We start from the raw sequence: 22,250 nt of genomic DNA, 5'->3' as shown, positions 1-22,250 counted from the left end.
GTCATTCGTATGGTCACCCACCTGCTTCCCCACCCTTCATGTTGTTGTTGGTTTGGTCTCGCCTCTGCTGTGGCTCCTTCCTTTCAGGCTGCAATACAGCTCACGCGCGCGCGCACGCGAGCGAGAAACACATGGAGGGAGAGGCAGTGCAGCAAGGTGCGCCCAAAAAGCCAGTAAGGTGAATTGAAAAGGGTGGGTCGACATCTCAGTCCACTCTTCTGACTGGCCATCGCCAAGATCGACATTGTGCAGGTGCAGTCCTGACAGGAGAACCTTCCTCTCCTCCTCCGCTCAAAGACTTCCGCAATGCTCGCACACACGCGCACACACACGCGCAAATACGTTACCCCCTCCCTCACCGCAGCGCTCCTCTCTGCGCCCCTCCCTCATCCCAGGCCTCCTTCAAGGTACGCTGTCGCGGAGGTGAGACACGGTGTGCCGTACAGCTGCACAGTGCTGCCAACGCCGACGCCGAGGACAGGGCTGAAGTCGTGAAAGCACGCAGCCCCAGGACCGCTGCTGCCGCCGTTGGTGTCCAGTAAGAACTCATGTACGAGAGACGTGGTCGGCCGCTTTAGCGCTCCCTCATGAGCCAAGCGTCCCCCGTCAGAGCCGCCTGCGCCAACCAGACTCGCCCGTCCGTCGTTTCTCCAGGGCTGCACGAGCTGCAGCGATGACGGAGTTGTCATGAGCGTCAGAAACCGTTTGCTGCTCGGATGTGTGTCAAGGTGGCAAATCATGCGAGGGGTGGCAGCGGAGGTGGGGTGGACCTTACTGGAGGTGGGGTCTGTAGCAGACGAGCTGTCGAGCTCCGCGCCAAACAGAATGCACGGCTGCCTCGCATACCGCCGGTCCCAGACGGCCACTGTTCCGTCAGCGTACCCAGCCAACACCGCATTCGGGTAGCGTCGCGAGTAGCTCACCCGCAGGCAGAAGGGCGAGACAAGGCCACTCTTGATGTGACAACGGAGAGACGGCAGAGACACGCCGCGTCGAGCCGCTCCGGTGGTGCGGTCGCGTAAATCGAAGACGCATACGGGCATGCCATAGCTGCCCACAACGTACTCGTACAGCGTGCACGGATGAGCCATGAGGGCCGACACGGCGGCGGTATCCTCAGCAGCGGTGGTCAATCGGTTAGACACTGCAAGCCGTTGCTCGCTTCCCAAATCCCAGGTGCTGACACCACTGTCCTGAGTGCTCAAGTACAACAAGCCGGTGGGGGGCTGGTAGCTCGACACGCAGTGGTACTGCTCCTCTCGCTCATCCACCTGCAAAGTTTCGAAGGTGGTCACACGGCGGACTTGTTGGCGGTCGGCAAAGTTGGAAAATATCTCCACGGCACCGGTGCGCCGCACCGCGCACAGCAGAGGGTGGCAGGCCGCATCGATGAGATGCAGGTCGCTCACCTCGTGGTAGTAGTGCTGGTGGCGGTGCCGGTACGAAGACGGAAGTGCGGCAGCGGCATTGGCGGCCTCGGCGCGCACCATCCACAGACTGGGCCGACTGCCGCCACCACCAAAGTCATTTGCCTCGTTAGGGAGGTGAGCCGCGGCGCTGACGGCTTTACCTGTGCTGTACACAGCGCGCGAGAGCCGACGCGCTTTTAGCTCCGCCTTCACAGCGGCAATGGAACCCCCTGCGCGCCGAGTTGGGGCCTCTCCGTGTGGGTTGTATCGGTCGTACATGTATCGGGGCTGCGCAACGTGCTCCATGGCAAAGTTGGCGCGGCCGACAACGTCGCGCAGGAAATATTGCGCGAGTGCCTCCAAACCTTGACGATATGAGACAGGGCCCCTGCGTGGGCCACGCACTGTCGCAGAGCTCTCAGCACCGTCCTCACCTCCGCTGCCGCTGTTAACTACGTTCTGCGCCGCCTCCACTTCGCCCACCGCTGTCTTGCCGACATGCTCGTACGACCACACGCTCAACAAGCCGCTCGTTGTTGATGTCACAACCATCGGCTCCGATGGGTGGAAGAGGATGACATCCACATTACCAGCCACACGCAAGAGGGACGAGGCCACCGCGTCGACACCACCCCCATGCCGTGTAGCACTTGACTCTGGGGAGAAGCTAGAGGACGCTGACGGGCCACGCCGTCCGTATCCAGGCATATCAGTCCAGCTAATGTCACCTACGCCGATGAACTGGAATGGGGGATACGCACGTGTTGCCGTCGGGAAGGGTGCTGCGCTGCCGGCCGTCCTGCTCAGCTGCTCCGCATCACGCACCGCCTGCAACGGTGCTCCGCCGCATCCGCCTACGTCCACCACGCCCGTTGTGGCATCCTGAGCTGATGCTCGGATGTTGCGCTCTACGCGTTGACTGTACTCGTACAACGCGTTCTCTTTTTCGAGGTTCATAGGGTGGCGTGGGTCGCTGTCGTCCATCTCCTCCAGCATGAAGCGTTCAAGGAAGCTGAGGGCGCCGTAGGCAAACGTCATCATGGCGGTGCTGTCCAGAGTCCACAACGGGTGCAGCGCGAAGGCCTCCGCGTCAAGGAGCATGCTGGCCATCTCGCTGCCACTGATGACTTCCTCGTTGCCTACATGCAGTTCAGACGCAAAGTAGTCGACCCCATCCTGCAGCCTGGCACCGTTGTCGCCAGCGCCACGACGCCGAGTAGTGGCAGTGGAAGACATGCCGCCACGAGCTCCAGCGCGCATGGCGAATCCGCCCTGGTCGGCCTCTGCGTCACTGTTGCAAGGAAACCCACGAGTGCTGCGTCCTCTCTGCTGCCGCATGTCGTCACAGCCGCCGTCTTCTCCGCCGACAGCGTCTGCAGCATCAGTACGATAGTGCGAGAGTGGACGCCGCGGCGACGTCGGGGACGCAGTTGCTCCCTCTGCATTGCTGGACGACGCAATGCGCAGCAGTCGCACAATGAAACGACGCAGCACGGCAGGGTGCGGCTCAGCAACATCATCCATGTCCCCAGCGGACGCCGCGGCAGCAACTACACTCCAGTGGCCAACCTCGAAGTCGCTCGGCATCGCCGTGGGAGAGACACTCATAGGGCGCGTACCGAAGAGCGCCGCTGCCGCGGCGCCGCCGCCGTCGTGAGCGTCCATCTCCTCACTCACACGAACCAACTGCTTGAGCGGCAAGCGCAGGGTGAGGTCGCTGCCGAGCACTGTAGGCGACGCCTCTAGCTCTTCTCCGCCACATCCTGGCCCGCCTTCCCCACTGGCATAATGGTGATGGTCGCCGTGACAATACCTCTGGCGGGGGCCGGACGCGTGGCCTTGCCAACGTTGATGACTGGGGTGGTGGTGACGGCCTGCCGCGCTGTAGTCGTCCTCTTCGGCGATGAGGGATGACGAGGAGGGGCGCTGGTTGTCCATCACGGCGTAGTCATCATACCACGGCTGACGAAGAAAATTGAACTCCTCCTGCACTACACGCCGCACATACGTGCGCACGTAGGGGCAGGTGTCTTGAGTGTGTTCGAAAAAGAGGCGCACAAGATTGCTGAGTGGGGGCAGGTAGGCCTGCAACCGGCGATGATCCTGTTGCGTGATGCGGTGACGAAGACCACAGCCGAGCACCACAGAGTCCACAGCAGCCCCAGTGGAGGAGTCGCTCACCATGCTGACACGGACAGATCGGGCAGTGGGCGCCAGTACGTTGCTGCGGCGGTGAGAGTAGACAGACCCCGGTGTCAGAACGTTCGGTCCGCAGTACGACACAGACACAGTGGACGGTGCCCAGACGTTGTGGACAGATTGCTGCTGGGGCAGTGACGAGGAGTTGCTGCCGTGCGCGCGGATGGACGTGGGTTGTGCGCCGGTTCTGCAAGGGCCCTTGTCGCCAAAGATGAACGGTGCGGGCGGGGGCTTACCCTTGGCAGCCAGCCTGAACCACCGATACATCCACTGGACCACGTACTGCCCAATCTCCTCCACCGGTATGCCATCGCGCAGCTGCGCAAACAGCCAGTGATACGTGACGTAGGCCATGCGTATCGCCTCCAGCCTCAGATCCGTGTTCATCTCGGCTATGCGCACTGGCATCTCGTACAGACGATGCAGCTGCAGTTCGGCGTAGCGGGCTCGCGAGGCCTGGCTCGGCGCTGGCGAGATGAGCACCATCATGAAGCACCGCTGTGCTGCTCCGCGCAGAATCGACGTCTCAGAGTACATAAAGTACAGCAACGCCCGTGCCGCCGCATGCAACCCCGCCTCGAGCACCTCGGCAGACGTCCGCAGTACGTCGTGCACGGTGCCATCCAGCGGGGGACTCAGGGAAGGCGGGTCAGGCGGCGGCGCTCCGCAGAAAGGGATATCGGGATTTGCGGGCGAGCTGCCAAACGGCTCCCCTTCCCCCCTCTCCATGTTGTGCTCTTCTGCTTCCTCCCCGGTAGCAGCAGAAGCAATGGTGGGCAGCTTCCAGTTGCACAGGAGCGACACGAAAAGCGTCAGCAAAGTCAAGTGGTAAGTGGTGGCGATAGACACCGGCGGTGGTGCCACGTGCCGTGGCTCGTCGCCTGCCTCGTAGAGCGGCGTTGCGGGCTGTTGATGGCACAGCGCCGGCGGTGTCGATAAAATAGGCGGCTTCTTCGAGAAGGACAGCACACGAGGGATTGACGGTCCTGCTGTCACCGTCGTCGCACCTGCTGTGGTAGCAGCAGCGGTCGACGCCTCTGTCGCCGCTTGCCATAGTGGCGCCTCCTCTTGCGCTTGCTGTAGCAGCTGGCAGCAGAGCTGAAACACACCGCACTGATGGCATGCCTCGCGGCCATCGTCGTTGTGCAAGGCAATGAGCGTCAGCAGCGACGCGGCCATCATGCGCTGTCCGTACGGGGTGGCATAAGGACCCAGCACGGTGCTCTGCCACGCCCCTGGCGCCTCGCCACTGCCAGCTGACGACGTAGATGGCGGCACCTCTACCGGGCACTGGAGTATCTCCGCGCAGGCTTTCACCGCCACGTCCCGCTGCTTCGCGGACCCAATCAGCTCGGGATCGGCGTAGCAGCTCTTACAGTAGATGAACAGTGTGGCCGGCATCAAGAAATGCAAGTCGGACCGACTCCAGTAACGGTCCAGTACAAAGCGGTAGACGTTTGCTTCGGCACACTGTAGCACCGCTGCCGGGCCACAGTCGACGAGTCGGCAGACCAGCTTTGTCGCCCTCTCACGGTGTGCAGCGACCAGCAGGGCCTGGAGCAACGATGGCATCCGGTCCACAAACGGGAACGTTTGCTGCGGCATTGACGCCTCTGACCGTGCTGCTGTCGCCGCCGTGGAGAAAGAGCCGTACAGGCCCCCCAGAGGTGCGGGGGTGTCTATCGCGACTGTGGGGCGATACAAGCCTGTGGTGTAGTGGAAAGAGACGCCGTGGCCAGAGGTGGCGGCGCTGGTGAGGAGGTTTGTCATATACTCTGTCTTGCGCACCGCAAGGTGCCTTGGGGAGCGCTGTGTGACCGCCCTTGAGAGGGCAGGCGCGGGTGGCACCGCCGCCCCACCGCTTGCAACAGGCGCCGTCGACACTGCTGCGGAAGTGTTGGTAGCACTCGAAAGCCCGCTGAGGTCAGGATTTGACACTCGCTGATATCGTCGGGAGGCGACGCTGGCGTGCGATTCCACCCGTTTCGGCATGTCATGAGTTGCAGCAGCAGCAGTAGCAGTAGCAGCCTCAGGTGCCATGGGGTGCTGCTTGCGTGAGCGCCGACTTTGAGTCGAGGCATGGCGGAAGAAGGCAGCCGCCCTGCTCTGCGTGTTGCCCTCCCAAAGCAGGCTGTCAGTACCGGCAGCGTTCTCAGCACTGTTAGGCAAAGCAGATGATCTGGAAGCCGGCGATAGCTGTTGAGGCGCTGATGGATAGGACGAGCGGAGAGAGTTGCAGTACTGGTCAGCAATGCCGCGCAGCACAACTCTGGCGGCCGCGCCACGGCTACTTCTGCCCTGTGCGGCACCTTTCGAGGTAGGAGAGACATGCCGGCGGCGTCGCTCACGTCTGGTCTCTCCGGATTCATCCCAACCGTCTGCAGCAGCGGCAGTCGCGTTAGCGCCGCCCCACGCCGCCACTGAGGTCGACAAGCGTGGTGGAAGTCCCCACACTCCAGCCAAGTAGGCCCGTGGCACCTCAAATGACTGCTGCGTAATGCCATCCAGCATTGCCTGCAGTCCGAGTAGCTCCTCGCTCAGGAACGGTGGTATCACCACCGCGGAGTCGTCTGGCAGCGACGGCAAGCAATTTGTCTGCGCCTCTGTCCCCGGTGACGCGGTCGCGTTCGACATCGCATTGCGGGCTGCCACGGCCAGAAGGTCGGGACGGCTATACTTCCAAGCTGTCACCTGCACATCCAGCCAAGTGCGGAACTCCAGCACACTCGCACAGTGTGGCGGGGTGGGCCTAAGTGCACGGAGGAGAGAGATGCACGCGCGCTCCACAATGTTGTCCCACGTACTCCACAGCGTGTGTGAGTGGGTCGCTGGCACGGGTGGGTAGACACTGAGGCACCCGCCTAGTCCACCGACGACGATGCGCTCTGCCAACAGATACCCTCGAAAGAGCGGCGCGACGTAGACGTCCTCGCGGAAAAGTCGAGAGTACTGTGGGAGGGAGAGAGTAGACCACGCGATGCACTCGGTGATGCTCTGCAGGTACCATTGCAACTGGCCGAGAGGCGTTTTCTTGTCCGTCAAGGTACCAGGAAAGAGGTGGAGAATGAGCGGGTGCAGCGCCTGCAGCTCAGGGCGCATCGCAATAAACCACAAGATGGCCATGCGCAGCGGAGTGGTGAGGCAGCTCGTCAGGATGTCAGAGGGGAGACGTGGGTGATGCCGCAGGGCTCCGGCATCACCGTTACACACAGCCCGACCGCCGCCTACCGCCCCACCGGCGGCAGCGCCAACGCCCATCATGCCAGCATCGCTACGGCCAAAACTAATCCTCGATCCCATGGCGCTGCTCCCACTGCCACTACCGCCGCCATTCTCATTGTCGGTACTGCCAGTAGCGCCAATGAAGTAGAAGTCATGCAGGATGGCACTCTGCGACGGCGCGGCACCGTCCATCCCGCCAGCGCCAAAGTGACCGCCGCGGTGGAGCGAGTCGAAAGGGCCCGGGTCAAAGCTGCCGCCTACACGATCGAAGCTGCAGTTCATCCGGCCCGCTTGGCCAGCGGCCGGGGTACCCAGCTCTGCTGCACTTACCTGAAGACTCGACTTGAGCTGGTACTCGCGCGAGGAGGTGAAATAGCGCTGCTGATGCTGCTCCTCGCACATTCGTATGTAGTAGTTCAGTACCTCGCCAGCCTGGGCGCAGTCCGCCACAAAGACTAGCGGGAACCCGACACGGCTGCGGAAGGTGTCCAGGGACAGCTTGCTGTAGGGCGGTCCGGCGTATCCCGTGGCGCTTCCCCCTACGTTTACCAAATATAAATTACCCCTACACGGCGGCGGCACTCCTCGAGCAACGTAGTGAAAAATGACTTTTGCATCCCCAGCGTCTTTACGGGCGTCGCTGAGGGTCTGAATGAGATCAGAGAGCCGAGCGTTGGTGCAGCACGTCGTTGGCAGCGGTCGCGGTGCCAGCCCTTCGTATTGTTGGCTCAGGCGCTCCGACAGCTGCGACAAGACGGCGCTGCTGTCGCCGAGGATGAAGGCGGGCGAGCGCCACATGAAGAGCGGTGCCCACGCCTCCGCCGCAGGGGAACTCATCGATGGCAGCGCCGCCGAAGCGGCAGCGCTGTCATCGCCACCCTGGCCCTTCTCGTCTCCAAGCGCTCCTTCCGCGTTCCCCACGACAGACGTCTCCACGTTCAGCACAATGCACAGTCTCTTTGAGTGTGTCATGGAGACCGCGGTGCGAGAAGCTATAGCGCGAGGGCGGTACGCGGCGCCATGCTGCAGGAACAACTCCTCATCCCACCGTACGCCGTGGAGCTCTTGATGCAGCCAACACTCCTGCACGAGCTGTGAGTCCCAGCGGTGGCGCTCGGCCTCGAGCACTTCAGTGTCTGAGATTGGCACTAGGGGCGGCGGTGCCAGAGATACTGATGGCGACGGCAACAGCGGCGATGCCCAGCTCCGGTACTCCGCGCTGCCGTCTTGTGTTTTTGTTGGAGAAACAGCGGTGGTGGACGGTGACGACGGAGTCGAACTTTTCGATGCCACAGCCACATTGTTCTGCTCTGCAAACGCATTTGACCGAAACAATGGTACGGCTTGTGGGAGTGTTGACGTGACAGACGTGCGACCCCCACTAAACGGGAGAGTACTTTGGAACTCAGTCGTCATGGGAGACGGCATCGCGTGATGTGGAAGAGGCACACAGCGAGAGTGAGTATCGACGTAGGTACTGGAGGAGGTAAAAGACCGTTGTTGCAGTTGTTGCTGCTGGGCCGGCGACTCTTCGTGTGAGTGTACTACGGTAGCGGAGTACGAGACGGCGCAGTCATCCGCCGCCTCCGCATCCGTCAGTCTTGCACCACGGTCATGGCCACCGGCTGGAGAGCCCATGGCCAGTAGAAGCTCCTGCACATCTCTGTCTGTGATTTCATCTAGCGATTCCATGTCTGGCGCTGAGAGCACCGTCCTCAGCGGTGAATCGTTGCGGTGACACACCGGCCAGTTTGATGAAGAAGTAGCCGACATTGGCATCCCACACAAACTTGACAACACGTGAGTGGATAAATGCAATGAGGAGGTAAGAGGTGGTGATTATATTGGCAGCGATAATGCGTGCACTTGAAAAAAATGTGCGCTGCTGCTGCCTCTGCCTTCTTCGCTCGCTCTGAATTCGCCCTCTGTCCACTTCTCCCTTCTTTTTTGAGTCGGCGAGTACCCTCCTCCCACACACAAGCACACACACACACACGCACGCCCACCCACTGGCAGAGAGGTGGAGGGAAAGGGGAGAGAAAAGGGGGAAGGAGGTCGTCCAAAGCAGAACAGTAGCTGTGACAGGGCCGCAGCAGAGTGAGGGAGAGGTATGAGGCAGGCAGAGGGGAAGAAGGACCGCCCCTCTCCTCATCTCACACGCGCCTACTGGTGACGGAGAGAGGAAGTTTCAGCCTAGCAGTGCTAAAAGGAAAAGCAGAGAAAACGAGGGAGAGAAAGAGGGGTGGGGAAGGAGAGGGGAGCAGTAGCAGGACACAAAGGAGCCGAACATGTGGTACACGCCTCCATATCACCACCGCAACGTGTAATTTGAGGCCCCGCCCCTCCTCCATCAATGACGCACAAGGGGGGTACAGTCATTGGCATGGAAAACAAGAGGGGCTAAGTGGTGAAAGGTCAGCAGCCATCTACATCACGATACTTCTCTCTCACCTTCACCATGCTGAGAACCTTGACGAGGATTCCAGGGATGCTGCTCTCATTGCTGATATGTTTGTGCTTGCAAACAGCCTGGTGCCATTGTTATCCCTCTCGAGCGCATACGCAGCGCTCCGTCCATTCCCCTATCCATTCTGCCATAAAAAGTGATCATCAAGAAAAAAAACGAAGAAAAGAAGGTAGAACATCTGATGGGAGGAGATGGGGGAGTAGTCTGAGGAAAGAATAAGGGAGAGCCACGGACCGCACGTGCGTCGCCACTCCTTGCTAGTGCACGGAAGACACAGGAGATAGAGAGAGCCGCGGAAGAGTTACAGAGCTGAACAAAGAGAGGGAAAACGACTGTTTGCAAGCGAGTAGGAGGAATGACTCGCATGCACAACGTCAATGACTGCAGTCACAGTAATGAATCCCCAAAGAGAAAGGGAGGAGGGAATAGAGAAACCACACACACACACACACACACACACAGGGAGCAAGGTAGGAAAAACAGACATAGTGAGCGCAAAAAGAGATGGAGAGGCACACACACAACTATCTCAACCAGCGCACTCATACTCCCCTCCCTCATATATACACACAAGCGCGTAGAGAGGGAAAGGCGTGCACACTGAGAAACAATCAAAGATACGCCACAGAGGAAGGAAAGGGAAAAGGAGAAAGACATGACTATGCACAGGTCAAGAGATTTTACCGGCACACACACATATATACATATACACTACACGCATACATAGGCACGTGTGTACATCGGCCGTTGCGTGAACAACAGGATGACAGAAGACAGAAAGTGCGAAGTGGACAAGAGCCAACGATCGGAAACGATGGCACACGTGTGACAGACAAAGGAACAAGAAAAGAAAAATAAAGAAATAAAATGAAGTGAGTCACAGCGACGTGGAGGGAGAGGGCGAAGGAAAAAGCGCGTGTAGGTAAAAGAGTAACGAAGAGGTGCAGAAACACACAAGGCGCGCCCTCACAGGAAGAAGAGAGAGGCAGCGAGAGATGAGGAGAGTAAAGAGAGCAAAGAACAAAACAACCGCAAGCAAAACAAAACAAAAAGACGCGCACAAACACACGTTTGCACCGTCTCGAGCGTCTAAGCAGAAAGATAGCAGCGAGGACAAAGCTGATGCTTCCCAGTCACAGCGACCACAGACAGAAAGAAGTGGGGAAAAGAAGAGAGACAAGGATAGCACAAAAGGGGTATGGAGAGAGAGAGTACAAGAAACGAGGACACAAGGGAGAGAAAAGGGCTTTGTATCTCCCCTACACGCACGCGAGCTCCCTAATACGCCAGTGAGCGCTAATATCCTCGCTTTTAAACCTCCCCTCCTACTGATCCTAACACTTCCCTCTTTTCGTCTTCATCACTCCGCTTCGTTGCCGCCTCTCTCCACTAACACCCTCCTGCCATGCTCTGCGGCACCTTCATAGAGGCCAGGGAAGTTCTCACAGGAATAGAACGACAGAAAGAAGAAAAGAGAAGAGAAAAGAGAGAGGAGCACAGGCATGAGTGCACAGTGCAAGTCGTAAGGACAAGTTAGTGAGGCACGAGACTGTGTGTTGGTCTCCTTCATGTTCCGCCTACCTGTCCTCCCCGCTTCTCGCCACATATGTGCAACCTAAAGGCGGTACTCACGCTCATCCTCAGCCGTGCGGGCTTCGAGGGTATCGACGCGCCACCCCGTCACAGACCCCTCGACGAACAGCTGTGTCTCGAGCGGGCGCACATCCACCTCGCACAGATACTTGCCAAAGTCGTCCTCGTTACCTTCATCCGGGTCATCAATGCGGAAGGCAGTAGTGTCGCCAAGGGGCACTATCTGCGAGTCGTAGTCGAAGAGGATGGCTACATGAATGATGTAATCCTTGCTATCGTTGTAGAAGGCCCAGCGGTTGGCGTCCGTGTCGGCAATGCGGTAAAGAATGTTGCTGAACATCGAGTATGTCCTGGTCCCCTTGACGGTGGGCCTGCCATTCTTGTAGGTCACCAAAGCGGCCTCCTTGGACTTGCCGGACCCCATCGTGATGCTATGGTCTTCTTTCTTTTGGGCTTTGTGATGTCGATTCAACAAATTATGACAAGTGGAAGAAAGAGAGAAGAGTAGCGGGCGTACACAAACACACCGAGACCTCGCTAATGTGTAAACGAGGCGTCGGCTAATGATGAGGTGCTGGTGCGGAGTGGGAGGGAAGTAGAGAGAGAGCAGGAGGAAGGAGGGGGTGGCGGGTAAGCAGCAGTGCAAAAGCTGAGAAAAACGAGCGCGAGAAAGGGGCTAATCTGCAATACACTGTGGGTGGGCGAGTGAGACGATGCAGTGATGAGAGGGGGAAAGATGGAGGTGGATGGATGGGGCACCGCTTCGATTTTTTTTTTCCCTGGGACTCACCACAGCCCTTTGGAGAGCGGACAAGGGAGGGGGAGGGGGGAAGCGCAAATGGCAGGAGCGCTTGCACATGCAGCCGAGGGTTTCGTTCAACTGTACTGGGGGCATCGGTGTGTCATGGACATTTCCATTATTGACGCACTACAGGCAGTGCCTTCCTCAACGACACTGTGCAGCTCACAAGGCAGCCGCACACGACACATGATAGCTCGCATTCGCATTTCACTCCTGTGTAAAACGCGTCTTGCGAGAGGGAACAGGTATGTGTATTTTGCATTCCGTAGCTTTTGCACATGTTTTCATTTTTTTCCTCTTCCTCTGAGAAGCGTCGAAGGTCTGCATCGCCTCTTGAACGCACACACAACCAGCACTCTGTGGGAAGCTTGGGAATGAGAGATAAGCGGAGAACGAAGAAAGGAGAGGTGCGCATGCAAAGCGAAGAGAAAGATTTGGATGCGTGCAAAAAAGAGACAAGAGACCGAAATCAACTCCGCCCATCCAAAATATCAACCCGCATACAAGAGAGGGAGGGAGAGAGGGAGAGAGCGGCGACAAAAGAATAGGCGTGGCCCTGAGGGAGATGTGCGGAGAAAATCGAGAGAAACAAAAAAAAGACAGCAAATCAGCTCTGTTTCCATACATCACTAAACAGACAACAAAGAGAAGGTGAAGACACTCTGCATGAATACACATAACGAGAGAAAGATGAGGTGAAGAGCGAGAAAACCCCGGACACAAAGACAGGCATCGCCATTCTAAGAGAAAAAAAGGATAGGAAACAGCAATAAAGAAACCAGAAAACAGCGGCCAGAATCACAACCTCACACTCCATAACATCACAAGCAAACATGTAACAGAGAAAGGGAGAGGGAAGGTGAGGCGGCAGCAGCAGTTCACCTGCAATCATAAAGAGCATCACTTGATGCAGAGCCAAAGTAGAAACAAATCATTGTCGCAAGCTCTCTATTATCTGCCACAGAACACGAGTCGAGTTCCCCTCCACTCAGACCCTGCCACAGACCCCATTGCGTGGCGCCAAGCAGCGCTGGACATGCGGTACAGCAACGCGCCAGCTCGGTCATCGGTGCACGGCCTCTTGTCCCAAGCTCCGCCCATCCAGTCACCCGTTCCGCAGGCCGCCTCACAGCCGCTCCCATTCTGCTGGTCGCCACCGCCAGGCGTGGCTCGGCATTGGCAGGGGGTAGGGGGGGCTGCCTGGCTTCGCCACACAGAGAGTGGGGGCACTGGGCACTGAGGGGTGTCCCAGCCCCACCGACATCAGAGGAAGCACGTACATGTAGCAGCAATGATAACAAAAATGCGGCATAGCGTGAGAAAATAGAAAAAGAGGGGGAGAAGAGCCTACGCACATGGATACAAAGCGAGAGAGGGTGAGGGCGAGAGTGAGAGTGAGAAGAAAAAAAAAACACAGAGACGTGACGGACAGCAAAGAAAATAATAACAGAGCGGAGTCAAGGGTGAAGATATCGAGTGTACTTCCTGTTCCACTTTTTTGTCCTCTTTGCTCCATTCCAATCCAGCTTTCCTCCTCTCCGTGGAGAACAAACTGACCATGTGCAGCTGCTGCTGCCCTTCGCCGTCGAGTGGCGGAGCGGTGACACAGACAGACTGTGAGTGCACATTAGAAACAAAACACGCAGTACGGAGAAGAGCACATCATTAAGAAGACGACATCGAGTAAAAAAAAAAACGCCGCCGCCGCCGCCCCCCCCCCATCCCCGGGTCTTCTCACCCCTTGCATCCGTATGTAAGTAGATTCGCGCCCGCAAAGAAGCGAAAAGAAAACCGTGCACGTATACGCGCATGCATGCAGAAAGAGAAAGGAGGAACATCGCCGGCATGCATACAAGGAGGTAGAGGGAGAGTGTAAGAGGCAAGCAACGAAAAGCAAAAGAGGAAAACCAAAGAGGGCTGACGCACAGGCACCAGCAGCACCGCCTCCACTTCATACGCAGACGCAAAAAAAAAAAAAGACACGTGCGTAGAGAGAGAGGTGACACTAAGAGGTCTTCCTTGGGGAAGGCTTAGAATTGGTTGCTCTTGGGCGCCTCGAGACGGCGGTAGTAAGCTGCCTCGTCGAGCTCTGGATGCTGCGCAAAGTACTCCTCCGACAGCGGTAGTGCCTCAAGCTTGCTCTCGTAGCCGTCGATCATGCCCCGCACAAAGTCCTTCGTCTCCAACGGGTAAACGGACACCTCGGCAAGAATGCCGTCATCCTGCACCGTCACTGCGGTGTCGCTCAGTGCGTTCACGTGACTATCAGCACCAAACAGGTACTTGATGTGAAACTCATAGTCTTTCGAGTTGTTGTAGAAGGCCCAGCTCCCCTCCTGCTCGTCAATGATGCGGTAGAGGAGTCCACCAAAGAGCGCCTCTTTCGTCCCCTTCGCCTTGGGGTTCGTGTACATGTACCCCCTTGTGGGGTCCTGAAGAGGCACGGAGTCGGTTGAGTTGAAGCAGCCCATGATGTCTCTAGAGGAAAACAAATGAACACGAAAGAGGAAAGATGGGCAGACAGCTACGAAAAAAGGAGGGATCGAGCACAGCAACAATGAAAAGGGGGTACAACAGAAGAATAGCCAGCGCAAGCTGGCTTGCTCGCGCTATGTATATACCAATCCAACAAATGATAACGTGTCTGATTGAGACCGAACGTGTGTGTCGGTGGGCACGCAAAGTCGGTCGTGGGAGAAGGCAGAGGAGGAATATCGGAAGAAGACGTAAAATGTCGTAGTCACTGAATCCAGCGCTTGTGAGAGAAATAAAATTTAATGGTGGTGATACAGGTGTGTGGTGCGTGTTTGGAAGAGGAGGAGGAGAACGTGGACATTATGCTCCACAAGACGCACAGAGAGAGAGAGGGAGGGATCGGTGTAGTTGTGTTGGAAGAAGGATGAGAGAAGTACACGGAGATGGGAGGCATAGGCTCAAGTCTGTGCAGTGAAAGCGGCACAAGAGACACCCAGCTGCCGGTCATCTGGTGCGCAGCGTAGCCATTCGATGGGCAGTAAGTGAGAAGATGTATGAGTGGGTGCAGCTCTTTCCAGCTGCGCCTCACCCCTCCGTGCAAGTCATTATGAGGCTATCTATGTGCCACTGGACAGATATGCAAAGCGGAGCAAAGATCATTTCTTGCGGCCCTTTCTTTCATTCCTTTCTCCAGGAGATCAATGGAGCCTTGATCCCCCCCACCCCACCCCACCGCTCCGCTCTGGGTAGCAGTCTCCTCTTGCGCGAAGGCAAGCACAGAAGCCTAACACACACGAAAAGAGAATAACCTCAGTTAGCACTGCGCTTTCTCCACACACACACACACAGCAACGGCACCCCTGCGACACGCCCTACTGGTGTTTCTGTGTGCAACAAGAGGCAGGACAGGGGGGAAGACGTGCACGGCGAGAGAAGGCCGGGGGAGGGCGCAAAACAAAAAAGGGGTGGATGTGGCGCAAAGCTGATGATTGTGTGCATTCCAAAGTGTGAAGAGAAACGACAAGAAAAGCGACATGAAGAGCAGACAGAGTGTGAGTTTGAAGGAAGTAGAGAGCACTCCGCCAAGTCCAGTAGTCGTACAGCCGGAGGGGCGAGTAAAGGCGAAAAGGAGAGAGACGTTACGCTGCCAACGGCAGTACACCCACGAGTCGGGATGAGAGAGGGGCGCAACAGAAAGACGCCCGGGCTTCGACGTGCGCACACGCGCGTCACCTTGGCGTCTGTGCTGCACCAACAAACTCATCCACCGGTGTTGCCTCCCGCTCCGACACTTCCGTGTTCACATACGTTTTCGGGAAGGCCGCGTGAGGTGCTTTGGCCTGGAACATGGCCACCACCGCCCGCACGTTGCTGCCCAGGGAAAACGACGTGCTGTTTCGGAAGGCTGCGGATGTCGGGGGCAGGTGGTAGAACTCGGCTCGCCATCCATTTTCTCCTGCCTGCTCCTCTTGGAAAAGACCAAGCACATACGGAAGTCGCGGGGGATCTGGTGCCGGTGCGCTCGCACCGCCATCAGTAGCGGCAGCAGCATTGGGCACCTGAGGCGCGAGGACTCGAGGGATCAGCCAGTATGGCGAGTTCTCTGGTGTCAGTGGGTAGAAGAGGCTCGCGTCGTGAGTCTGCATAAAGGTAAAGCGCGCTGACGGATTGTCAGGGTCAAGCTGCGAGTTGCACACGAGGTGCAGCACACCATCCTGCTCTCGCGCCAGAGTGAGCATGATGGGCGGGTATGGGCTCGTGTCGCCTGTGTTCGTCGCCAAGGACCTGGCCCCGACTGTGTCGCCTATAGACAGCATGGCGCCAATGAAAGTGCGCGCGACCACCGACACCCGCACGCACACAGATGGGCACGTAGCCTCGAACACACCCTTTACACGATATTCGTGGTGAAGGGGAAGGCGGAACACGACGCCACATCCAGAAAAGTACCGGTAAACCTCTGACCACTCTACCCAGATGTACTGGTTGCGGCGACAGGCGCACGCATTAGTGGTGGCCGCCTGCGGTGCCGGTGGTGCCACTGATTTATCTCGGAGATTGTCCGTTGACAACGTCACGTCGCCATTGACATCGAGATGCGAGCACTCTTGCATGTGACACGCCGCAGCAACATGCGGCCACTGCTTCCAGAGGCGACTCCCACATCGCCACCTTCCTTTCCACGCCGCCACGTCTCGCCACGGATTGCGCACCTGGAACAGCGTCAGCTCCGCACGAAGTGTATCGATGCTGAGGCGCAAGATGCGCATGACGGGATACACCATCCCAGCGATGAGCCCACGGGCAGCGCTTGCACCAGCGCATGCGCCACCTCCAGAAGCCTCCACGATTGACGGCAGCGCGGCCTCCGCTGGCGAGATACCGATGTCGGTCTGGAGCATCGGACCAGCAGAATCGAAGCGGGGAGCCGTGTGCAGGATGACCTGAAATCCGTGCTGGTCGTACCGTAAGAGCCGTGACGCAAAGCTGGACGACGCTAAAGCGATATTGTTGAAGTGCGCGATGTCGTAGCGGGCGCACGGCCAACCGGTAAAGTCACGCAGCGCCATAAGCGGGTCACCGGTGACGATGTTAGAGTAGCCGCCACGAACCTTAGCATACGCCTTCTCCAGCAGCGACACCCAAAGCTCCCGCACATCGCGGCGACTGTGCGCGTACTTGATGTAACAGCCGCCCTCCGTGATGGGGAAGTAGTCGTCGACCACGACGCTGTGCCACCACCCTCGCACGTTCAGCGTCACACGATACGCGCCAAGGCACTGCTCTGCGGCGCCTCGTTGCTGACTGAAGGGGTGCCGAAACATGCGGAGGAGGAGATGTGTGTGCTCCGCGACAGCCGCCATGGCGCCAATCACCCAGCTGTCGCCAAGCTCGCCGGGTTCGATGAAGACCGGGCTGAGGGGGAGAAAGAAGACGTGGGGCTCGAGGGCAGAGTGAGTGGTTGGCTCACCGAAAAGGCGCCGCACAAGATCGGGGGCGCGAGCCCAGGCGACAGAGTTCTCTTCGAGTGCCTCGCTGGAGTGACAACTCAGTAAGGGGGGCGACGTAAATGGAGTCGCGACGTGGCCGACTGAGTTAGCGCAGCGCGCCTCACTCCCCCGCAGTGCCATCTCTCCTGGGAGGAACCGTGCGTCCACAAACGGAATGTTCGCAGCCACGCAAGCACTGAGGGCGGCCTCGGTGACATAGTTTTGGCTGAAAACGACGAGCGCTGCTGTGGCACCGAGGGCGCGCGGAAGGCGGTACAGTTCGGCCTCGAGGCCTGCGCGCCACGACAAGGAGGGCGACCGCGCCGATAGAGGGATGTCAATGGAGAGCGGGACAGCACGAATAACGGTGCGAAAGGGCCCCACAGTGCCCTCGACAAACGCCACACAGCTCAGGGGCGGACACGTTACCCGAGCAACGAGGCAACGTTGCCGATGCTATAGCGGAGAACCAGGATCCTCCTGCGCGTCCATCCACTCCATCTGCGTCGTCCCCAGCGTTTTCAGTGACAGGGGCTCTGCTGTTGTACAGCTCGGCGGCACGGGGAAAAGGACGTCAATTTCCATTGTGTAGACACAAGTAGCGTTGAAGAAGCACCAGATGACGTAAGCACTCTCCCCACCAGTCTCCTTGGTCAAAGCTGTGTCGGCACTTTCGGCTCTCCTCCACACCACCTTGTAGAGAAGACCCTCGTCAAAGCACGCCGTCATGGAGGGCACCCACGTAGCCACGGAGGAAGACGGGGCAGTCTGAGCGCCTGCCTTCCGCTTCCTTGGCTGGGCTGGTTCGAAAACAAACGGCTCAAGCAACGGTACCAAGGCCAAGGGATAAGCGCTCCGGTGATGCCCCTGATGGCAGCCGCTCATAACGCCGCCTCGGTTGTCGACGGTGCCAATCAGCTGATCGAGCGCCCGCGAAGACGGCGAGGAGGTTGGCGCCATGGATGCACCGCATATCCGTTGGCTCAGGCAGCAGTAGGGCTTCATGAGAGCCGTCAGCAAGACCGCCGTGTGCTCCTCTAGCAGCACAGCGCTGTCACCCATTCCAGTTCCGATGTTGCGCCCGTTTTTATCTTTCCCTGCTACCCTCCACAACGCGCGTGTGGTGGCTGACACTCGGCGCCTCGTGGTGAATGGCCCTATGCGATGCTGTTCACTAGTGCCGTCACTCGCAACAAGAGACTGCGTTGCGGCGGTACTTGGAGGCCCATCCCGCAGACGAGCTATTGTCGCGCCGGAGGCCTCCGGTGCAGACACTGCCTCCTGTAAGCTCGAGGACGTCGGCGACAATGACAGAAGCGAAGAGGCAGAGGAGGGGGAGGCAAGCATTCTGCGACTCGTGAGGTCTGCGAGAGGTGCCAGAGGTGGAGCCCTGCCGCCTCCATTGGTACTCGGCGCCTCTCTTGTCCTTGTTGCGGTCCTCCGCGCTGGAGAGGTGGAAGAAGAGCTACGGGTTGTGCGTTGGGATGAATGACAAGCGCCTCGCGCCTCGGTCCCGTTGAAGCAAAACGCTGCCGCGCCCATGCTGAGAAAGATAACAGAGGAAGAGTAGAGGAGAGAGAAAAGGGAGATGGTGAAAGAGAAAAAGAGTGCACGATAATGAGCTATTGAACACTACGCCGGAAGAAAGGCTAGACAGGCCTACATCTCGCTGCACAAACACATCGCTCCCTCTTCTCTTCCTCCGTGTTTCCCCTGGTACCTCAGCCCTGCCGACTCTAATTTCAGCACCTCCGAGGAAACCACCAAGCAAACGCGGAAAAAAAATAGGCTTGTTGAGCGTCAGGTGTAGGTATGGCGGGTATGTGTGTGCCCAGTGCTAGCGATGAAGAGCTATGTACACATATACGAGCGAGCAGTGCTGCAAAATGCAACGAGAGAAAGAGCGAGAGTGAGCCACACAAGAGCCGAAGGAGAGCGAGAAAAAAAGATGCGCACATAACGAGCAGCAAACGCCAGAGTCGATGTAAAATGAGATATGAGGAGACGATGGATGCGCAGCTCGCGCACCCGTTCCTTTTTAATCATGCCAACACACCCATTCTCTGCAATGGGAGGTGAGCCAAACGCCCCTCAACCCCCTCCCGCCCCTGCCTTGTCAGAGACCTACTGCGTCGCGCCAAGCAGCGCTGGACATGCGGTACAGCAACGCGCCAGCTCGGTCATCGGTGCACGGCCTCTTGTCCCAAGCTCCGCCCATCCAGTCACCCGTTCCGCAGGCCGCCTCACAGCCGCTCCTCTTCTGCTGGTCGCCACCGCCAGGCGTGGCTCGGCATTGGCAGGGGGTAGGGGGGGCTGCCTGGCTTCGCCACACAGAGAGTGGGGGGCACTGGGCCCTGAGAAGGGCAAAGAAAAACCAAACCAAAATTAGCATCGTCACGTGCATACGCACAGAGAGAGAGAGATAAAGCGGGAGAGAAATACGGAGTGAAGAGGAGAGCGCAGAGGGGGGTGGAATGCTCTGCAAATTTACCGAAGGGGGGACGTGTGGGGAAAGGGGGGAAGGATTGAGTGCCCACGACACCGAAAACCACCAAGCGCACAAGAAAAGGGAGTTGACCAACGCAGTGCTTACCCTTCTCGATTATCTTTCAGTATTCTTCTATACTCGTGGGAAATCGTAGAGGGGGGAAGGCAACTGAAAAGGGAAAAAAGCGAGCACAAAAAGGCTCAAGAAAGGGGGTGAGGGCGAGAGAGGGGAAAAGAGAAAAAGAACGAGGACAAAACTGCACAAGAAGGATAGGGATAGAGAGGGGGGAAGAGGTGAATAGCCGCTATCGACAAACATGAGAAGCGGAAAGCAATCACTGGGGCGGAAAAAGAAATGCTTTGTACATGTACATGGGTGTAGGGAATAAAGAGAAAGGGAGATAGGTGGTGAGAACGTGGAGTGCACACTGTCCTCCAGGTGAGTGGAAAGGACGAGGAAAGACAGAAAAAGAGAAGAGAGAACGACTAAGAGAAGCAAAGAGGAGGTGAGAAGAGGAAGAGAGACACAGGAACAAAATCGGCGCACAATCCCACAGGCGCGCAAGAGGCGAAGAGAAGAAAAACAAGGGGGCTGTCAGTGCGAAAACTGTCGCAAGCTCTCTCCGAAGAGATACCACGCTCTTGAGGTTAGGTAAGTAAAGATGATGAAAGGAGAGAAGGTTCGCAGCAGGGCTTACAGAAATGCTACTAAGACACGCATACGCACGCCCACGAACGCACAGACGTCATCGCACAATACTACAATTAATAAAAGTCGGGGGAAATCCACAATAAAACAGAGGGAAGGGACGCGTGTGCTGCGTATGCACAAGTCGAAGCTGGAATAGAAAGTCAGGAGGCCACAAAAAAGACACGCGGAGAGGGGGAGAGAGATGGAAAGAGAGACCAAATGCAAAAGAGTTGGTGGCCAACTTCAAAGCGAGCCTGCACTTCGGCCCGAGGGGGATGAGGGAGAGAAGCTGGAGAAAGAGGACAAGATGCGTCTGCAACGGGGAGTGCGTGCGTGTCAAGGGGAAAGGAGAGAAGGAGGACAACAAACTGCTACGACGCCACCTGGTACCTCTTGTCTTCCTTTTGTTTCATCTGTGTGTGCTTGGGAGAGAAGAAAAAAGGAAGGGAGGAGAAAGAGAAGGACCTCATGCCAGAAGAGAGACCCGCAGCGAGAAAGGGGGATCATGTGGCTCGCCTTTGAACGTTCATGAGGTGAACAAGGAGAGAAAGGCCGAAAGAGAGTGAGGGGGTGTAGCAAAAAGGGAGAAGGAAAATAATTAAAAGAGAAAAGGAGGGGAGAGCGCGTGAGCGGCAGAGAATAACCACAAAAAAACGTTAAAGATACAACGGAAAGCACAAAGGACAACGAAACAAAAAGAAAACGCACAGGGAATGGAGAAACAGAGGGAGAGAGAGAACCGCGTAAACATGAAAGAGAAAGACCGGAAGAGCAACTGCCACAGAAAACAGGAGAAGGACACACACACACACCAAAGAAGTGTGTGGTGGTGCTAGATAGCAGCCCCTACCACGACCCTCTGCTATTCCTCTGTCACGTCTGCCTCTGAAACTCCCCTTTCCTCCGCTCAGTGGGGACACAAAGAGGAGGTTTTTTTTCTTTTCTCAGCCCCCCCCCTTTCATGCCTACGGCCATCCCCTTTTACTTGCTTCGCTGCCTTTGTGGATTCAACCGCCCCCCCCCCTACCGATCGTACCTTTTTCTTTGCACCCCCTCGTCATTTTTCAAGGACACAAAAAGAAACACAGAGGAGTCAGGCACATGGAAAGAAAGAGGAAGGTGAAGGCGTGTAGACAACGAGAACACATCAGCAGAACAGGGTAAGAGAGAGGACGAAAAGAAGGAAGAGCCTCAGGGGAGTTTGTTGCGAGTCATTACTGTTCACTGTTGCGTCTGCTGCTATGTTATTCGGTTTCCTCCCCCCACCACCACCACCACTACCACCACCCTGTCGTCTGCCGCAACGAGCGAAACAAGACAAACACGAAAAGGAAAGGAAATTCAACAAAAAGAAAGGCACGAAGACATGAGAATTTACAAAGCGCAAACACAAAGAGAAGCGCGAAAAGGAAAAAAGGCCCGACGTGCACAATAGCACGCATACATACGTCCACACGGAGGAAATAGATGATGAGGAAGGGAGAGTGACGGAGAGAGGCGCATAACAGTACACTCGCTTACCTATCAACAACGGAACTCATACATGTTCGCTTGTTTTGCTTTTCGTTGGAGGGATTTGCAATGACCACAAAAGGAGAAAAAATGGACATTTGTGTTCTGCACAGGCGTACAAGCACTTTCTAATTCCTCTTCCTTTTTGTTTTTTTCTCTCTTGAAGATCACCGATGTGCCCCTCTCTTCGCACTGTAAACGTGAGCGAAAGAGAGAGAAGGCGTCGACACTCTTCTGGCTCTTTTCAGCTGTGTTGATCTCTGTAGACGCGTTTCTTTCCGGTTGCGCGTATGCCCTTGCTCTTTTTCTTTGTTTTTCCAACTCTCTCGCTTGCTCCACAGAGCTTAATTACCACAGCACCGCAGTGCTATCCCAGCAGCTGCATACCCTATAACCAGCACTG

The 22,250-nt window shown here is 57.2% G+C and overlaps 5 protein-coding genes across 5 annotated transcripts, besides 2 other annotated features; all 5 read right to left on the bottom strand.

The window, feature by feature from the left end:
• Positions 1–386: 386 nt before the first annotated feature.
• On the bottom strand, positions 387–8,609 carry LPMP_205430 (hypothetical protein; the record flags this gene model as incomplete). Its single annotated transcript, XM_010700439.1, has 1 exon — positions 387–8,609. One exon carries the CDS (start codon positions 8,607–8,609, stop codon positions 387–389), a length of 8,223 nt encoding a protein of 2,740 aa, XP_010698741.1.
• Positions 8,610–10,912: 2,303 nt separating this feature from the next.
• Positions 10,913–11,314, bottom strand: LPMP_205420 (hypothetical protein; the record flags this gene model as incomplete). Its single annotated transcript, XM_010700438.1, has 1 exon — positions 10,913–11,314. One exon carries the CDS (start codon positions 11,312–11,314, stop codon positions 10,913–10,915), a length of 402 nt encoding a protein of 133 aa, XP_010698740.1.
• A 1,332-nt stretch (positions 11,315–12,646) lies between these two features.
• Positions 12,647–12,932: a repeat region.
• Positions 12,933–13,722: 790 nt separating this feature from the next.
• Positions 13,723–14,163, bottom strand: LPMP_205410 (calpain-like cysteine peptidase, putative; the record flags this gene model as incomplete). Its single annotated transcript, XM_010700437.1, has 1 exon — positions 13,723–14,163. The coding sequence occupies one exon, from the start codon at positions 14,161–14,163 to the stop codon at positions 13,723–13,725; it is 441 nt and encodes a 146-aa protein (XP_010698739.1).
• Positions 14,164–15,396: 1,233 nt separating this feature from the next.
• On the bottom strand, positions 15,397–17,031 carry LPMP_205400 (calpain-like cysteine peptidase, putative; the record flags this gene model as incomplete). Its single annotated transcript, XM_010700436.1, has 1 exon — positions 15,397–17,031. The coding sequence occupies one exon, from the start codon at positions 17,029–17,031 to the stop codon at positions 15,397–15,399; it is 1,635 nt and encodes a 544-aa protein (XP_010698738.1).
• Positions 17,032–17,613: 582 nt separating this feature from the next.
• LPMP_205390 (hypothetical protein) lies at positions 17,614–18,699 on the bottom strand (the record flags this gene model as incomplete). The annotated part of the gene is made up of 1 exon (XM_010700435.1): positions 17,614–18,699. The coding sequence occupies one exon, from the start codon at positions 18,697–18,699 to the stop codon at positions 17,614–17,616; it is 1,086 nt and encodes a 361-aa protein (XP_010698737.1).
• A 506-nt stretch (positions 18,700–19,205) lies between these two features.
• Positions 19,206–19,515: a repeat region.
• Between the last annotated feature and the right edge of the window lie 2,735 nt (positions 19,516–22,250).

The sequence above is a fragment of the Leishmania panamensis genome, assembly GCF_000755165.1.
Source record: "Leishmania panamensis strain MHOM/PA/94/PSC-1 chromosome 20 sequence".
NCBI classification, from domain to species: domain Eukaryota; phylum Euglenozoa; class Kinetoplastea; order Trypanosomatida; family Trypanosomatidae; genus Leishmania; species Leishmania panamensis.
The sequence above is the reverse complement of the archived record's forward strand: the minus strand, read 5'-3'. Positions and strand labels throughout refer to the sequence as shown.